The sequence below is a fragment of the Cherax quadricarinatus genome, chromosome 15, assembly GCF_038502225.1.
Source record: "Cherax quadricarinatus isolate ZL_2023a chromosome 15, ASM3850222v1, whole genome shotgun sequence".
Lineage (NCBI taxonomy): Eukaryota > Metazoa > Arthropoda > Malacostraca > Decapoda > Parastacidae > Cherax > Cherax quadricarinatus.
The window spans coordinates 27,928,765-27,943,314 of record NC_091306.1 but is presented as its reverse complement, the minus strand read 5'-3'; the positions used below and the strand labels follow the sequence as shown (position 1 = coordinate 27,943,314).

The 14,550-nt window shown below is 44.0% G+C and overlaps 1 protein-coding gene across 8 annotated transcripts in view; it reads left to right on the top strand.

The window, feature by feature from the left end:
* Sobp (Sine oculis-binding protein) overlaps positions 1-14,550 on the top strand; it is a 634,366-nt gene that overhangs the window by 357,751 nt on the left and 262,065 nt on the right. For all 8 annotated transcript variants that reach the window (XM_070085243.1, XM_070085242.1, XM_070085238.1 and 5 more), the window contains one exon: positions 5,792-6,194. In XM_070085243.1, the coding sequence (XP_069941344.1) occupies positions 5,792-6,194 (403 nt within the window). The remainder of the gene's footprint in view (positions 1-5,791; positions 6,195-14,550) is intronic.

Sequence of the window (14,550 nt, the reverse complement as noted above, 5' to 3'; positions counted from 1 at the left end):
AGGCTGCAGACCTGGTCCAGCAACTGGCTCCTGGAGTTCAATCCCACCAAGTGCAAAGTCATGAGGATTGGGGAAGGGCAAAGAAGACCGCAGATGGAGTACAGTCTAGCGGGTCAGAGACTACAAACATCACTCAAGGAAAAAGATCTTGGGGTGAGTATAACACCAGGCACATCTCCTGAAGCGCACATCAACCAAATAACTGCTGCAGCATATGGGCGCCTGGCAAACCTCAGAACAGCATTCCGACATCTTAATAAGGAATCGTTCAGGACCCTATACACCGTGTACGTTAGGCCCATATTGGAGTATGCGGCACCAGTTTGGAACCCACACCTAGCCAAGCATGTAAAGAAACTAGAGAAAGTGCAAAGGTTTGCAACAAGACTAGTCCCAGAGCTAAGAGGTATGTCCTATGAGGAGAGGTTAAGGGAAATTAACCTGACGACACTGGAGGACAGGAGAGATAGGGGGGACATGATAACGACTTACAAAATACTGAGAGGAATTGACAAGGTGGACAAAGACAGGATGTTCCAGAGACTGGACACAGTAACAAGGGGACACAGTTGGAAGTTGAAGACACAGTTGAATCAAAGGGATGTTAGGAAGTATTTCTTCAGCCACAGAGTAGTCAGGAAGCGGAATAGTTTGGGAAGCGATGTAGTGGAGTCAGGATCCATACATAGCTTTAAGCAGAGGTACGATAAAGTTCATGGTTCAGGGAGAGTGACCTAGTAGCGACCAGTGAAGAGGCGGGGCCAGGAGCTTGGACTCGACCCCTGCAACCTCAACTAGGTGAGTACACACACACACACACACACACACACACACACACACACACACACACACACACACACACACACACACCACACACACACACACACACACACACACACACACACACACACACACACACACAACTCACACAACACACACACACACACACACACACAACACACAACACACACAACACACACACACACACACACACACACACACACACACAACACACAACACACACACACACACACACACACACACACACACACACACACACACACACACACACACACACCACACACACACACACACACACACACTCACACACACACCCACACACACACCACACACACCCACACACACACACACACACACACACACGCACACACACACACACACACACACACACACACCACACACACACACAGACACACACACACACACACACACACACACACACACACACACACACACACACACACACACCACACACACACACAGACACACACACACACACACACACACACACACACACACACACACACACACACACACACACACCACACACACACACAGACACACACACACACACACACACACACACACACACACACACACACACAACACAGCCTGGTGATTTGATCCCAGATATCATAACCCCTAGGTTATCTGATCAGTAAACTGTTATTACGGTAAAGCAAGGTTGTTATATTTAAGGAAGGTACCCTCCATTGAGGGTTGGAGCGAGGATCAGGTGGTCCAATTTGAAACAACGCGCAGCTTGGTATCGGATTGCCTATTTAATCGAGAAAATGATATCTTGGGGGATTGGATTCTCTCATCCCCTCACCCCCGCCCCCCACCTTTCCTCCTGCTCTCCTTGTTTATCTGTATCTCTATCCCTATTCTTTCAGTTTCCCCTCTCAGTATCTCATGTACTCATGTTTTGCTTCCTTTCATAGTTTCGTTTCTTCTCTCTCTCTTTCTCTCTCTGATTTTCCTACTTGTTTCTATTTTCCTCTATGTTCTCCTTTCTGAATCTGTTCTCTCCTTCATTAAGCAAGCTCTATGACACTCAGTCCCTCAATCTTCAATCCTCCTCCTCGAAGCCTTCGGAAGTTTCATTCGACTGATAATATCTGCAGTAAGATTGTTTATCTTGTGTTTCTAAGTAGTGATTATTCCTTCTTTGCGTCTCCATCCTCGTGTAGTCAGCAAGTCACCCAGATTATCACTGGTAAAATAGAAGTTTAGACAAACAAGTGATCAGAAAAGCGTTACTGTCACGCCACATATTATGAAACGAAAGTTACTGAATGTTTTGCACCCTTGTCTGAGTGCTTGTCATTACCTGATGTCTCGTAAACGTTGTAGACAGTAGATCATTTTTTTATAAGCTGCTGAGATTCAGTATTTACTTTATTACGTGTATCCTAATAGTTCTTATTTCTAATACTCTTTATTTCCAATTGAGGAGGACGGGAGTGAGATCGGATCTCATGGGAGGAGATCACCAGGACCATAAACAGATTATTATCATTTTCTCTTTTTGCGCCTCCAAAGAGTAATTTGATGGGCCTTGTTTCTTGGCAATTCAGCATAAGAATGTTAAGCAACAGCTTCCTACAGTTTACCATTCTCCATATTTCTATATACCTTTCCTAGAAGTTATGCTGATTTTGTCCTTAATTCGTAAAATTTCTAGAAAAATAATGTATCGAGCTATCATGTTCCTTCTCCGGTATTTTCCTTCCCATCATTTTAATAGCCTTGTGGGACTGATTTTATGTAAGAAAGCCATTTTTTCTCTAAGGGTAGCAATAATAATAACACGTACGCTAATATAATAAAATTACAATAAAATAATAATAATAATAATAATAATAATAATAATAATAATAATAATAATAATAATAATAACATTGACATAATGTATTCTCATTTTGTTACACTTTAATTTGAGTAATACCTCTCCTCTAATTTTAAATATTCCATAGTATATCATGACTACTGGACTACATACTTAGGAGACACTCTCAGACATCCTTAAAATGATGTGAATCTCTTTCAAACGTTGTACGACCCCGCACCTCCGCCTGAATACAAATAAACTACCTGAATTAATTAGCCCAACTATTCCAACAACTTTAAAAGTGCCATTGTCATAGAGCTGTGTCTTTGTGCGTTTTGAGCAGAAGTGCTTGCGACGTGCGTTTGCGTCACCTTTTGCAGTAACCTGTGCCAGTTTCGCTTCCAGTCGTTGCAAGTTGAAGTACTCCCGAGAGTGACACTGCTGAATTTTGTTTCCTTTGATGAGCAGTTGGGTATAGTCCTGACACTCTTCCTCCTTAAGATTTTTTGCTCTCCCCAACTATCTTCTTCCTCCTGTCCCCACTTGCCGCTCGCCCCAAGTGGGCCCTTACCTGTGGGCCCTCTGTGTTCTGTGTGAATATCTCATAAATAATAAATGCTTATAATCATAATCAAATTTTTAAAGGGGTGGACGGGTAAGCCGGTGGAAAGCCTCGGTCAAATGACCAAAAGCTTCAGGTGCTGATCATCATATGACTAAGACCCGCGTCGGGAAACACTTCTCCTGTTTCCTGATAAACCTACCTAACTTAACCTAACCTTCTAAGTCTCCCCTAACACGATATTACAGTTCATCGAAAGATTAAGACCCATGCCACGACACCTGTTCTGGCGAATAATATACACATTTTTAAGTTTCCCCGCGTCAGGAGACACTTCTCTTGTCTAAATAGCACAACATTTCAAGTTTCATTTCTGATCAGTCTCTTATTTATCCATCAATCTGCCATCCATCTTCTCTCCCTTCTATCACTCATCTATTTTCATACATTCATATATATACACATCTATTTACATATTCTTGCAATTGCACCCTCATTTTTATCTTACTCCTTTCCTCTCACCCTCCTTCCTTCACTTTCATTTTCTTTCCTCCCTCCCAGTCTTCTTCCTCTTCCCCATTCTTCACTCCCTCCCTCCAGTTAGACGATAAAGTTTCTTATGAAGAAGGGAAAGGGATCTTGAGACGAGGAGGAAGGTAAGGCTCGAATATCCACATGACATTTGAGCTTCAGGACTCTGTGCGGTGATGGTTGGGGTGGAGGGGGTGATTGTTGGGGTGGAGGGGGTGATGGTTGGGGTGGAGGGGGTGATTGTTGGGGTGGAGGGGGTGATTGTTGGGGTGGTGAGTGGTGATGGTTAGGGTGGAGAGGGTGATGGTTGGGGTGGAGGGGGTGATTGTTGGGGTGGTGAGTGGTGATGGTTGGGGTGGTGAGTGGTGATGGTTGGGGTGGAGGGGGTGATTGTTGGGGTGGTGAGGGTGATGGTTGAGGTGGTGGGGGTGATGGATGGGGTTACCTGGAGGTTACCTGGAGGTTATTCCGCGGATCAACGCCCCCGCGGCCCGGTCCACGACCAGGCCTCCCGATGGATCAGGGCCTGATCAACTAGGCTGTTACTGCTGGCCGCGCGCAGTCCGACATACGAGCCACAGCCCGGCTGATCCGGCACTGACTTTAGGTATCTGTCCAGGGGTGGTGAGAGTGATGGTTGGGGTGGAGGGGGTGATTGTTGGGGTGGTGAGTGGTGATGGTTGGGGTGGAGAGGGTGATGGTTGGGGTGGTGAGGGTGATGGTTGGGGGGGAGGGGGTGATGGATGGGGTGGTGAGGGTGATGGTTGTGGTGGAGGGGGTGATGGTTCGGGTGGAGGGGGTGATGGTTGGAGTGGAGGGGGTGATGGATGGGGTGGAGGGGGTGGTGGTTGGGGTGGTGAGGGGTGATGGAAGGGGTGGAGTGGGTGGTGTAACGGGAGGGGGACGTGGAGAAGGTGTGTGGGGGGGGTGTTTATTCAGCACAAGTGTGCTCTTGATGGCCAGGATTTTGAAACAGTAAAGGATGGAGATATCTTGATTGGGGATGTCAACTCTATCAGCTAAAATGTGCTGTGACATCTTCACTCTCAGTATGAGAACTTCTGTATAATAGGTTACCTATAGTCTCTCATGAGGGGGTCACTGCCCCACAGCTCTGATTGCTGGCCTGATCGACCAGGCTGCTGGTGACAGCCGTACGCAGACCAACCTATGCACCACAGCCCGGTTGAACAGGAACTAACACAAGGAACTCATCAAGTATCCCTTGAAGACTTCCAATGGTTTGTTGGTAGTTTCCATTATGCACGGAGTGTACTAAAGTCTTGGTCCCCTTACATTTACTTAGTTATGCAATAGTATGCCTATCGCGCCCCTGCTTTTCATTGGAGGTGTATTTAGCACAGTCTTCAAGCCTCATGCTTTCATTTTTGCGAAATCAGTGTGCAGATTGGGACCAGTTCCGCCAGAATTTTCCAATGCATCTTTCTCGCTTACATTCCAAGGAGTACAGTTCAAGGGCCTTCAAGAGTTGCCAGTGGTTCAGGTGCTACACTGAATGTATGCGAGCAGTGACGGTTTCCTGTACGATTTCCACTTTTGAAATTTCTGTCGTGGATGGCAGCAGTAGGAAACCACTTAATCATCTTACTCAGCATCATTCATTATTACGAATAAAGGGTTAAATTATGTGAAGGGACGGGGAACAAATTTGCAGGTATTTATCCTTCTGTTATGTTAAAAATTGTTGATGTCATAAGATTCATATATATATATATATATATATATATATATATATATATATATATATATATATATATATATATATATATATATATATATATATATATATATAAATACTTGACGAAAATTTGTTAACACCAACAACCTGGTTGATCAGGCTATTCACATCCACCTGGAGACCTCGTGTTTGGCCGGGTCTCGGGGGCGTTGACCCCCCTCCGGTATGTAGTTACCTGGAGCTGTAGGCGAAACTTTTCGGAATAAATATATGTAACGGTTGCACATGTTTATTAATTATCAACTTCTCTGTATTGAACACCATTATTATATACAAACTAATTTCATGTCTTGTGTCTTTCCAGGAATTCGCCGAAACCGCAATGAATGAACTTTTAGGCCTATACGGGTACGGCAAAGTGGACAGCCGAGACACCCTGGGCCTGTCTCTCCACCGCTTCACAACCGCCCACAGCTCTCCACCGCCTCACCCACCACCCACCGCTACCCTCAACACTAGCAGCAGCAGCCCGCTACCCCCCAATAGTCAGAGCCCTAGCAGACAGCCTCCACACAGCAGTCCTCCTCTGTCAGCTAGTCACAGCCCGCAGCACCAGCATGCTTCGTCAGATCATGAACACGAAGGTGATTCCTTAGACTCAGACGACATGCCGGTTTCAGGGCAGCTGGAACACGGCTTCAGGAGTGTCAGTCCTAGCAAGACTGACCAAGGCTCCGGCTCCTCAAGAGGCAGTACTCCTAAGTCAGGTAGGCCCGTGTTCCTCGCATGTAACTACCAGGTTCCTGTTCATGGTTCTACGTCCAAATGTTTTGTATGCCATACAGTTGAAATCTACATGCAAGCTGAACTACCTGCAATTTAGATTTAGTCTAGCAGTAATGACTTTTTATTGATTAATATTACTTTTTCCACAATAATCTTCTTGTTGGGATTTATAGGGCCACTGACAGCTTACGCCGTATCGATCCTAATGTTTCACTTGATTAATTTCACTTGGCAGGTTAATGGGGTTTAAAACCTATCGACCGCGTGAGGGTCATAGCCTGCATGTCATATGGTCACAGCTAGTTAAGAATACTTGTCCTTAAAACAGGGAATAAACTCAGTGTCTATACTCTGAGAAACACCTGTCGGTGTATATACACTTAGAAACACCTCTCAGTGTACATACACTGAGAAACATCTGTCGGTGTATATACACTGAGAAACATCTGTCGGTGTATATACGCTGAGAAACACCTCTCAGTGTACATACACTGAGAAACACCTGTCGGTGTATATACACTGAGAAACACCTCTCAGTGTACATACACTGAGAAACACCTGTCGGTGTACATACACTGAGAAATACCTGTCGGTGTATATACACTGAGAAACACCTGTCGGTGTATATACACTCAGAAACACCTCTTCAGTGTACATACACTGAGAAACACCTGTCGGTGTATATACACTGAGAAACACCTGTCGGTGTATATACACTGAGAAACACCTCTCAGTGTACATACACTGAGAAACACCTGTCGGTGTATATACGCTGAGAAACACCTCTCAGTGTACATACACTAAGAAACACCTGTCGGTGTATATACACTCAGAAACACCTCTTCAGTGTACATACACTGAGAAACACCTGTCGGTGTATATACACTGAGAAACACCTGTCGGTGCATATACACTGAGAAACACCTGTCGGTGTATATACACTGAGAAACACCTGTCGGTGTATATACACTGAGAAACACCTCTCAGTGTACATACACTAAGAAACACCTGTCGGTGTATATACGCTGAGAAACACCTCTCAGTGTACATACACTAAGAAACACCTGTCGGTGTATATACACTCAGAAACACCTCTTCAGTGTACATACACTGAGAAACACCTGTCGGTGTATATACACTGAGAAACACCTGTCGGTGTATATACACTGAGAAACACCTCTCAGTGTACATACACTGAGAAACACCTGTCGGTGTATATGCACTGAGAAACACCTGTCTGTGTATATACACTGAGAAACACCTGTCGGTGTATACACTGTGTGCAAAGTCATGGAGAAGATTATCAGGAGGAGAGTGGTCGAACACCTGGAAAGGAACAAGATTATAAATGAAAACCAGCATGGGTTCATGGAAGGCAAATCTTGTATCACAAACCTCCTGGAGTTTTATGACAAGGTAACAGAAGTAAGACACGAGAGAGAGGGGTGGTTAGATTGCGTTTTCCTAGACTGCAGGAAGGCCTTTGACACAGTTCCCCACAAGAGATTAGTGCAGAAGCTGGAGGATCAGGCGCACGTAAAAGGGAGGGCACTGCAATGGATAAGAGAATACCTGACAGGGAGGCAGCAACGAGTCATGGTACGTGAAGAGGTATCACAGTGGGCGCCTGTTACGAGCGGGGTCCCACAGGGGTCAGTTCTAGGACCAGTGCTATTTTTGATATATGTGAACGACATGATGGAAGGAATAGACTCTGAAGTGTCCCTGTTCGCAGATGACGTGAAGTTGATGAGAAGAATTAAATCGGACGAGGATGAGGCAGGACTGCAAAGAGACCTGGACAGGCTGGACATGTGGTCCAGCAACTGGCTTCTCGAATTCAATCCAGCCAAATGCAAAGTCATGAAGATTGGGGAGGGGCAAAGAAGACCGCAGACAGAGTATAGGCTAGGTGGACAAAGACTACAGACCTCACTCAGGGAGAAAGACCTTGGGGTGACCATAACACCGAGCACATCACCGGAGGCACACATCAACCAAATAACCGCTGCAGCATACGGGCGCCTGGCAAACCTGAGAATAGCGTTCCGATACCTTAATAAGGAATCGTTCAAGACACTGTACACTGTGTATGTTAGGCCCATACTGGAGTATGCAGCACCAGTCTGGAACCCACACCTGGTCAAGCACGTCAAGAAGTTAGAGAAAGTACAAAGGTTTGCAACAAGGCTAGTCCCAGAGCTCAAGGGAATGTCGTACGAGGAAAGGTTAAGGGAAATCGGACTGACGACACTGGAGGACAGAAGGGTCAGGGGAGACATGATAACGACATACAAGATACTGCGAGGAATAGACAAGGTGGACAGAGATAGGATGTTCCAGAGAGGGGACACAGGGACAAGGGGTCACAACTGGAAGCTGAAGACTCAGACGAGTCACAGGGACGTTAGGAAGTATATCTTCAGTCATAGAGTTGTCAGCAAGTGGAATAGCCTTGCAAGTGAAGTAGTGGAGGCAGGAACCATACATAGTTTTAAGAAGAGGTATGACAAAGCTCAGGAAGCAGAGAGAGAGAGGATCCAGTAGCGATCAGTGAAGAGGCGGGGCCAGGAGCTGAGTCTCGACCCCTGCAACCACAATTAGGTGAGTGGTATAAACCTTGGTAATAAATACCGACAAGTTGGTTTAGAAAGACACGTAAGCAAACACTATAACATATTTACTAGAAAACGTTTCGGTCCTGGGACCTCGATCACTTCTAACATACAGAGGTAGAAAGACATTATATATATAGGCGGAGAGTGAGGTGTGACGTACGTGACCTGAGGAATGTCATAAAAACATAAGAATGGAGGAACACTGTAGAAGGCCTACTGGCCCATGCGAGGCAGGTCCTTATCAAAACAACCTCTACCTATGATGAGGACGGGTAGACGATGAAATCATGTGACTCCTGTGTTGCTAGGTTGGTGCTGCTTAAGTATCATGTATGCCAATGTTTTTGAAATTTTGTAGTTTCCAGTGTACATACACTGAGAAACACCTGTCGGTGTATATACACTGAGAAACACCTGTCGGTGTATATACATTGAGAAACACCTCTCAGTGTACATACACTGAGAAACACCTGTCGGTGTATATACATTGAGAAACACCTCTCAGTGTACATACACTGAGAAACACCTGTCGGTGTATATACACTGAGAAACACCTCTCAGTGTACATACACTGAGAAACACCTGTCGGTGTATATACACTGAGAAACACCTCTCAGTGTACATACACTGAGAAACACCTGTCAGTGTATATACACTGAGAAACACCTGTCGGTGTATATACACTGAGAAACACCTGTCGGTGTATATACATTGAGAAACACCTCTCAGTGTACATACACTGAGAAACACCTGTCGGTGTATATACACTGAGAAACACCTGTCGGTGTATATACACTGTGAAACACCTGTCGGTGTATATACACTGAGAAACACCTGTCGGTGTATATACATTGAGAAACACCTCTCAGTGTACATACACTGAGAAACACCTCTCAGTGTACATACACTGAGAAACATCTGTCGGTGTATATACACTGAGAAACACCTGTCGGTGTATGTACATTGAGAAACACCTGTCGGTGTATATACACTGAGAAACACCTGTCGGTGTACATACACTAAGAAACACCTGTCGGTGTATATACACTGAGAAACACCTGTCGGTGTATATACACTGAGAAACACCTGTCGGTGTATATACACTGAGAAACACCTGTCGGTGTATATACACTGAGAAACAGCTGTCGGTGTATATACATTGAGAAACACCTCTCAATGTACATACACTGAGAAACACCTCTCAGTATACATACACTGAGAAACACCTCTCAGTATACATACACTGAGAAACACCTCTCAGTATACATACACTGAGAAACACCTCTCAGTATACATACACTGAGAAACACCTCTCAGTATACATACACTGAGAAACACCTCTCAGTATACATACACTGAGAAACACCTCTCAGTATACATACACTGAGAAACACCTCTCAGTGTACATACACTGAGAAACACCTCTCAGTGTACATACACTGAGAAACACCTCTCAGTATACATACACTGAGAAACGCCTCTCAGTATACATACACTGAGAAACACCTCTCAGTGTACATACACTGAGAAACACCTCTCAGTGTACATACACTGAGAAACACCTCTCAGTATACATACACTGAGAAACACCTCTCAGTGTACATACACTGAGAAACACCTCTCGGTGTACATACACTGAGAAACACCTCTCAGTGTACATACACTGAGAAACACCTCTCAGTATACATACACTGAGAAACACCTCTCAGTGTACATACACTGAGAAACACCTCTCGGTGTACATACACTGAGAAACACCTGTCGGTGTATATACACTGAGAAACACCTCTCGGTGTATATACACTGAGAAACACCTCTCAGTGTACATACACTGAGAAACACCTCTCGGTGTATATACACTGAGAAACACCTCTCGGTGTATATACACTGAGAAACACCTCTCGGTGTATATACACTGAAAAACACCTCTCGGTGTATATACACTGAGAAACACCTCTCGGTGTATATACACTGAGAAACACCTCTCGGTGTATATACACTGAGAAACACCTCTCGGTGTATATACACTGAGAAACACCTCTCAGTGTACATACACTGAGAAACACCTCTCGGTGTATATACACTGAGAAACACCTCTCGGTGTATATACACTGAGAAACACCTCTCGGTGTATATACACTGAGAAACACCTCTCAGTGTACATACACTGAGAAACACCTCTCGGTGTATATACACTGAGAAACACCTCTCGGTGTATATACACTGAGAAACACCTCTCAGTGTATATACACTGAGAAACACCTCTCGGTGTATATACACTGAGAAACACCTCTCAGTGTACATACACTGAGAAACACCTCTCAGTGTACATACACTGAGAAACACCTCTCAGTGTACATACACTGAGAAACACCTCTCAGTGTACATACACTGAGAAACACCTCTCGGTGTATATACACTGAGAAACACCTCTCAGTGTACATACACTGAGAAACACCTCTCGGTGTATATACACTGAGAAACACCTCTCAGTGTACATACACTGAGAAACACCTCTCAGTGTACATACACTGAGAAACACCTCTCAGTGTACATACACTGAGAAACACCTCTCAGTGTACATACACTGACAAACACCTCTCAGTGTACATACACTGAGAAACACCTCTCGGTTATATCCTGAAAATTCACTGTGATAAACACTAAATAAACAATTTCTAACTTGCACTCTTCTATTTTCTCCAAACTCAACTGCTATTTCTATTTTGAAAATTGTTACCTTTGTGTACCAACTCAAACTTATGTTTGATATTCTTTGTATATAAAGCCAGATTAGGCAACACCAACTTTAACATGTTCCCGGAGATTATCTGGGATGGTGTAGATAACCATCTGACCCACTGGACTGTTGTTTCTTGCTATTAGCTTGCAGTCCTACGTACGTCTGTACCGCAGTTTCAAGAACCAGGTCGTGTTGCATTACGGTGGACTGCGGGCGGCGTGCACTAACAGCTTGATTGGGCAGGTCGGCAACCAGGAGACCTCGTCTGGGACCGGGCCGGGAGGATGGGGGGGGGGGGAAGTGGTGACTTCCGGAAGCGACTCCAAGTTAACTCTGTTTAACTGTTAGTATAACAACTCTTAGTCTCTATCATCATAAAAAATAAAAGGTTTTCACAGCCGGGCTGTGGTTCGTACGTTTGAATTGCTTGCGGCCAGCAGTAACAGCCTAGTTGATCAGGCCCAGATCCACCGGGAGGCCTGGTCAAGGACTGGGCTGCGGGGGCGTTGACCCTTGAAATTACCTCAGGTAGATTCCAGTTAGCCCCTCTAGTTGAGTAAGGTGTTTATATTCAGCAATATGGAATAGTTATATTGGTGGAATACAACACCGTCAAATGTTGCAGACGTCTTGTTCATCAACATGGTACAACCCATCCAGTCATGCAATGTGTCTGGCCACTATCTGCGCTTGGAGTAAAATACAACCTCTAAGATCAGGTTTGTCTTAGAACTGAACCACCCGACAAATGGTTGCTACCGTCGGGTCACCAGAATCACGACAACTGGTCGTGTATGGAGGTCTTGACGTTACCCGATACGAGACACGAGAAAGCTGCTTAATCGAGCCTGTGAAAGATGTCTTCTCTTCCTCACTGGGAGACCCATGCTCTGGGTACTTCGGTCACATCCTAGTGGCGACCCGGAGTAAGACTAGTCAAATGGCATTATATATAATAAGAATAAGCCTCATTATATTTGAGGCTTTTCACTGTTGTGTCTTTTTAATACACTAGTCGCTTGACACTCTGTTCGACCTCCCCGACCCGTGCTCCAACAGCTACAACTTCGCCTTATCGAGCTGTTGAAGACTTCTCAGAGCTAAACCTCAAGTGTCGCTACATGCTCAAAGCTTGCTTAGCAATAATCAAGATTACCAAGAGCAAGATCATTTGATACGAATCTGTAGGAAAGTCAATTTATAATTGTCTTTTTTCCAATTGATAGTAAGTAAATGACTTAACCTGAGTACAAACAGGTCACTCCACTTGTAAATCATCTCGGTATCAAAAGTTTCGTTCGTTATCGAAGTCATATGATCATTAGTGAAATATTCAGGTATATTTTTTCCTCGCTATATCTCTATTTCCTTTTGTAACTTTCTTTCCATATCATTCTTCGCCTTTGCCTTTCTTCTAGTTTTCACTATCTCTCTTATTTCTTCCTTCCCTTTCTGTCTCCATGCGTTTATCTCTGTCTCTAGCTCGTGGAGAAATAATTATCAGTATTAGCCCTGCTGCAGCTGGTAGTTTGGCGGGTTGGCGTGAAGCCAGACTGGTTGGCTTGAAGCTCACGCCAAATGAATTCATTTAATGGCTATATTTGTCTGAGAGCTTCTATATCAGCTCCTTATACCTCGCCGGCGAGCCTTGAATGCTCTATCACGGAATATATCATCTTTCTTAATTACGTTCGCAAACTTTCCTAACATTTTTGTTGGGACGGAATGTCTTCATAAATCACATGTTTATTCGCGAGAGTCAAACTACTGGTATAAAATTGTTGATATATTTCCTGTCAAACTTCCCATTAAAGGATTAAAATCCTCCGGAAATATGCCTTTTAAGTGGCCGAGCAAATTTTGTGATCACCTGAGCATTCACCTCACCGCTCAAGGAAAGCACCGAAATATAATTATGCAATTTTTTTTATATTACCCTATTTTATTTAGTAATAAAATTAACAAATGAATACAGACTAATTTCGCTAAAATTGGCTTGAATTAATATTACTAAATTGATCTACCTAATCAAAAAAAAACGGCATAATCAATTTTTACCATTTTCTGGAATAAGTGAGAATCTTCAGGTGAAACTTAGACGTTTAGGTATTTTTTTGTTGAGTGTTCTTGTCGACCGTCTTGCTGAACATTTCATGCCACTTTTCATTTTAAGTTTACTGCCACTTTGAGTTGTGTCAGTGGCACGGACTCCAGCACTGGCAGTATCATGATTAAAAGTATAAAGTGTGACTATAAAATTTATTAATTACGTTGCACATAGTTAATGTTTTGTTAATTGAGTTTAAAGCCTATCATCGGCCACGCGAAGTTTAATAAGACTGCATAATTATAACCTCTTCATTATCAGTCAAAAATATTTTAATCTTAGTCTTAGGATGACCCGCCGTTGGAGCTTCTGGTCATCTGACCGAGGCCTTCCGCTGGTTTACCGGTCCACCCATTTCAGTTATTTTACTTTTATATTGCTTATTAATACATCTTCTTTACCGAGGACTTGAAGATGGCTTCTCGCCAGCGTTTGAAATTTTTCGCATATTTTTCTTTGTATATGGTTGTTACGGTGTTTCATGCATAGGTATATACTGTCCCTAGTGTAAACAGAATGTATGTTCAGGTTACCAAGATATTATTTTTATTAATGAAAGTATACTGGATCAAAATTATTGCATATGGGAGGAAGTATAAAATAAACCCAGTGAGGAGCAGGGGTGCGGTGGGGACAATAAGGGAACACTGTATCAACATCCTGGGTCCCAGACTATTCAACATCTTATCAGAAGATATCAGAAACACGGCTGGAACAAGTGTAGAAGCCTTCAAGAGGAAACTGGACAAGTATCTTCACCAGGTGCCACTTCAACCAGGCTGTAATGGATATGTGGGGCAGCGGGCCTCCAGCAGCAACAGCCTGGTTGACCAGGCAAGTACCAGACGAGCCTGGCCCATGGTCGGGCT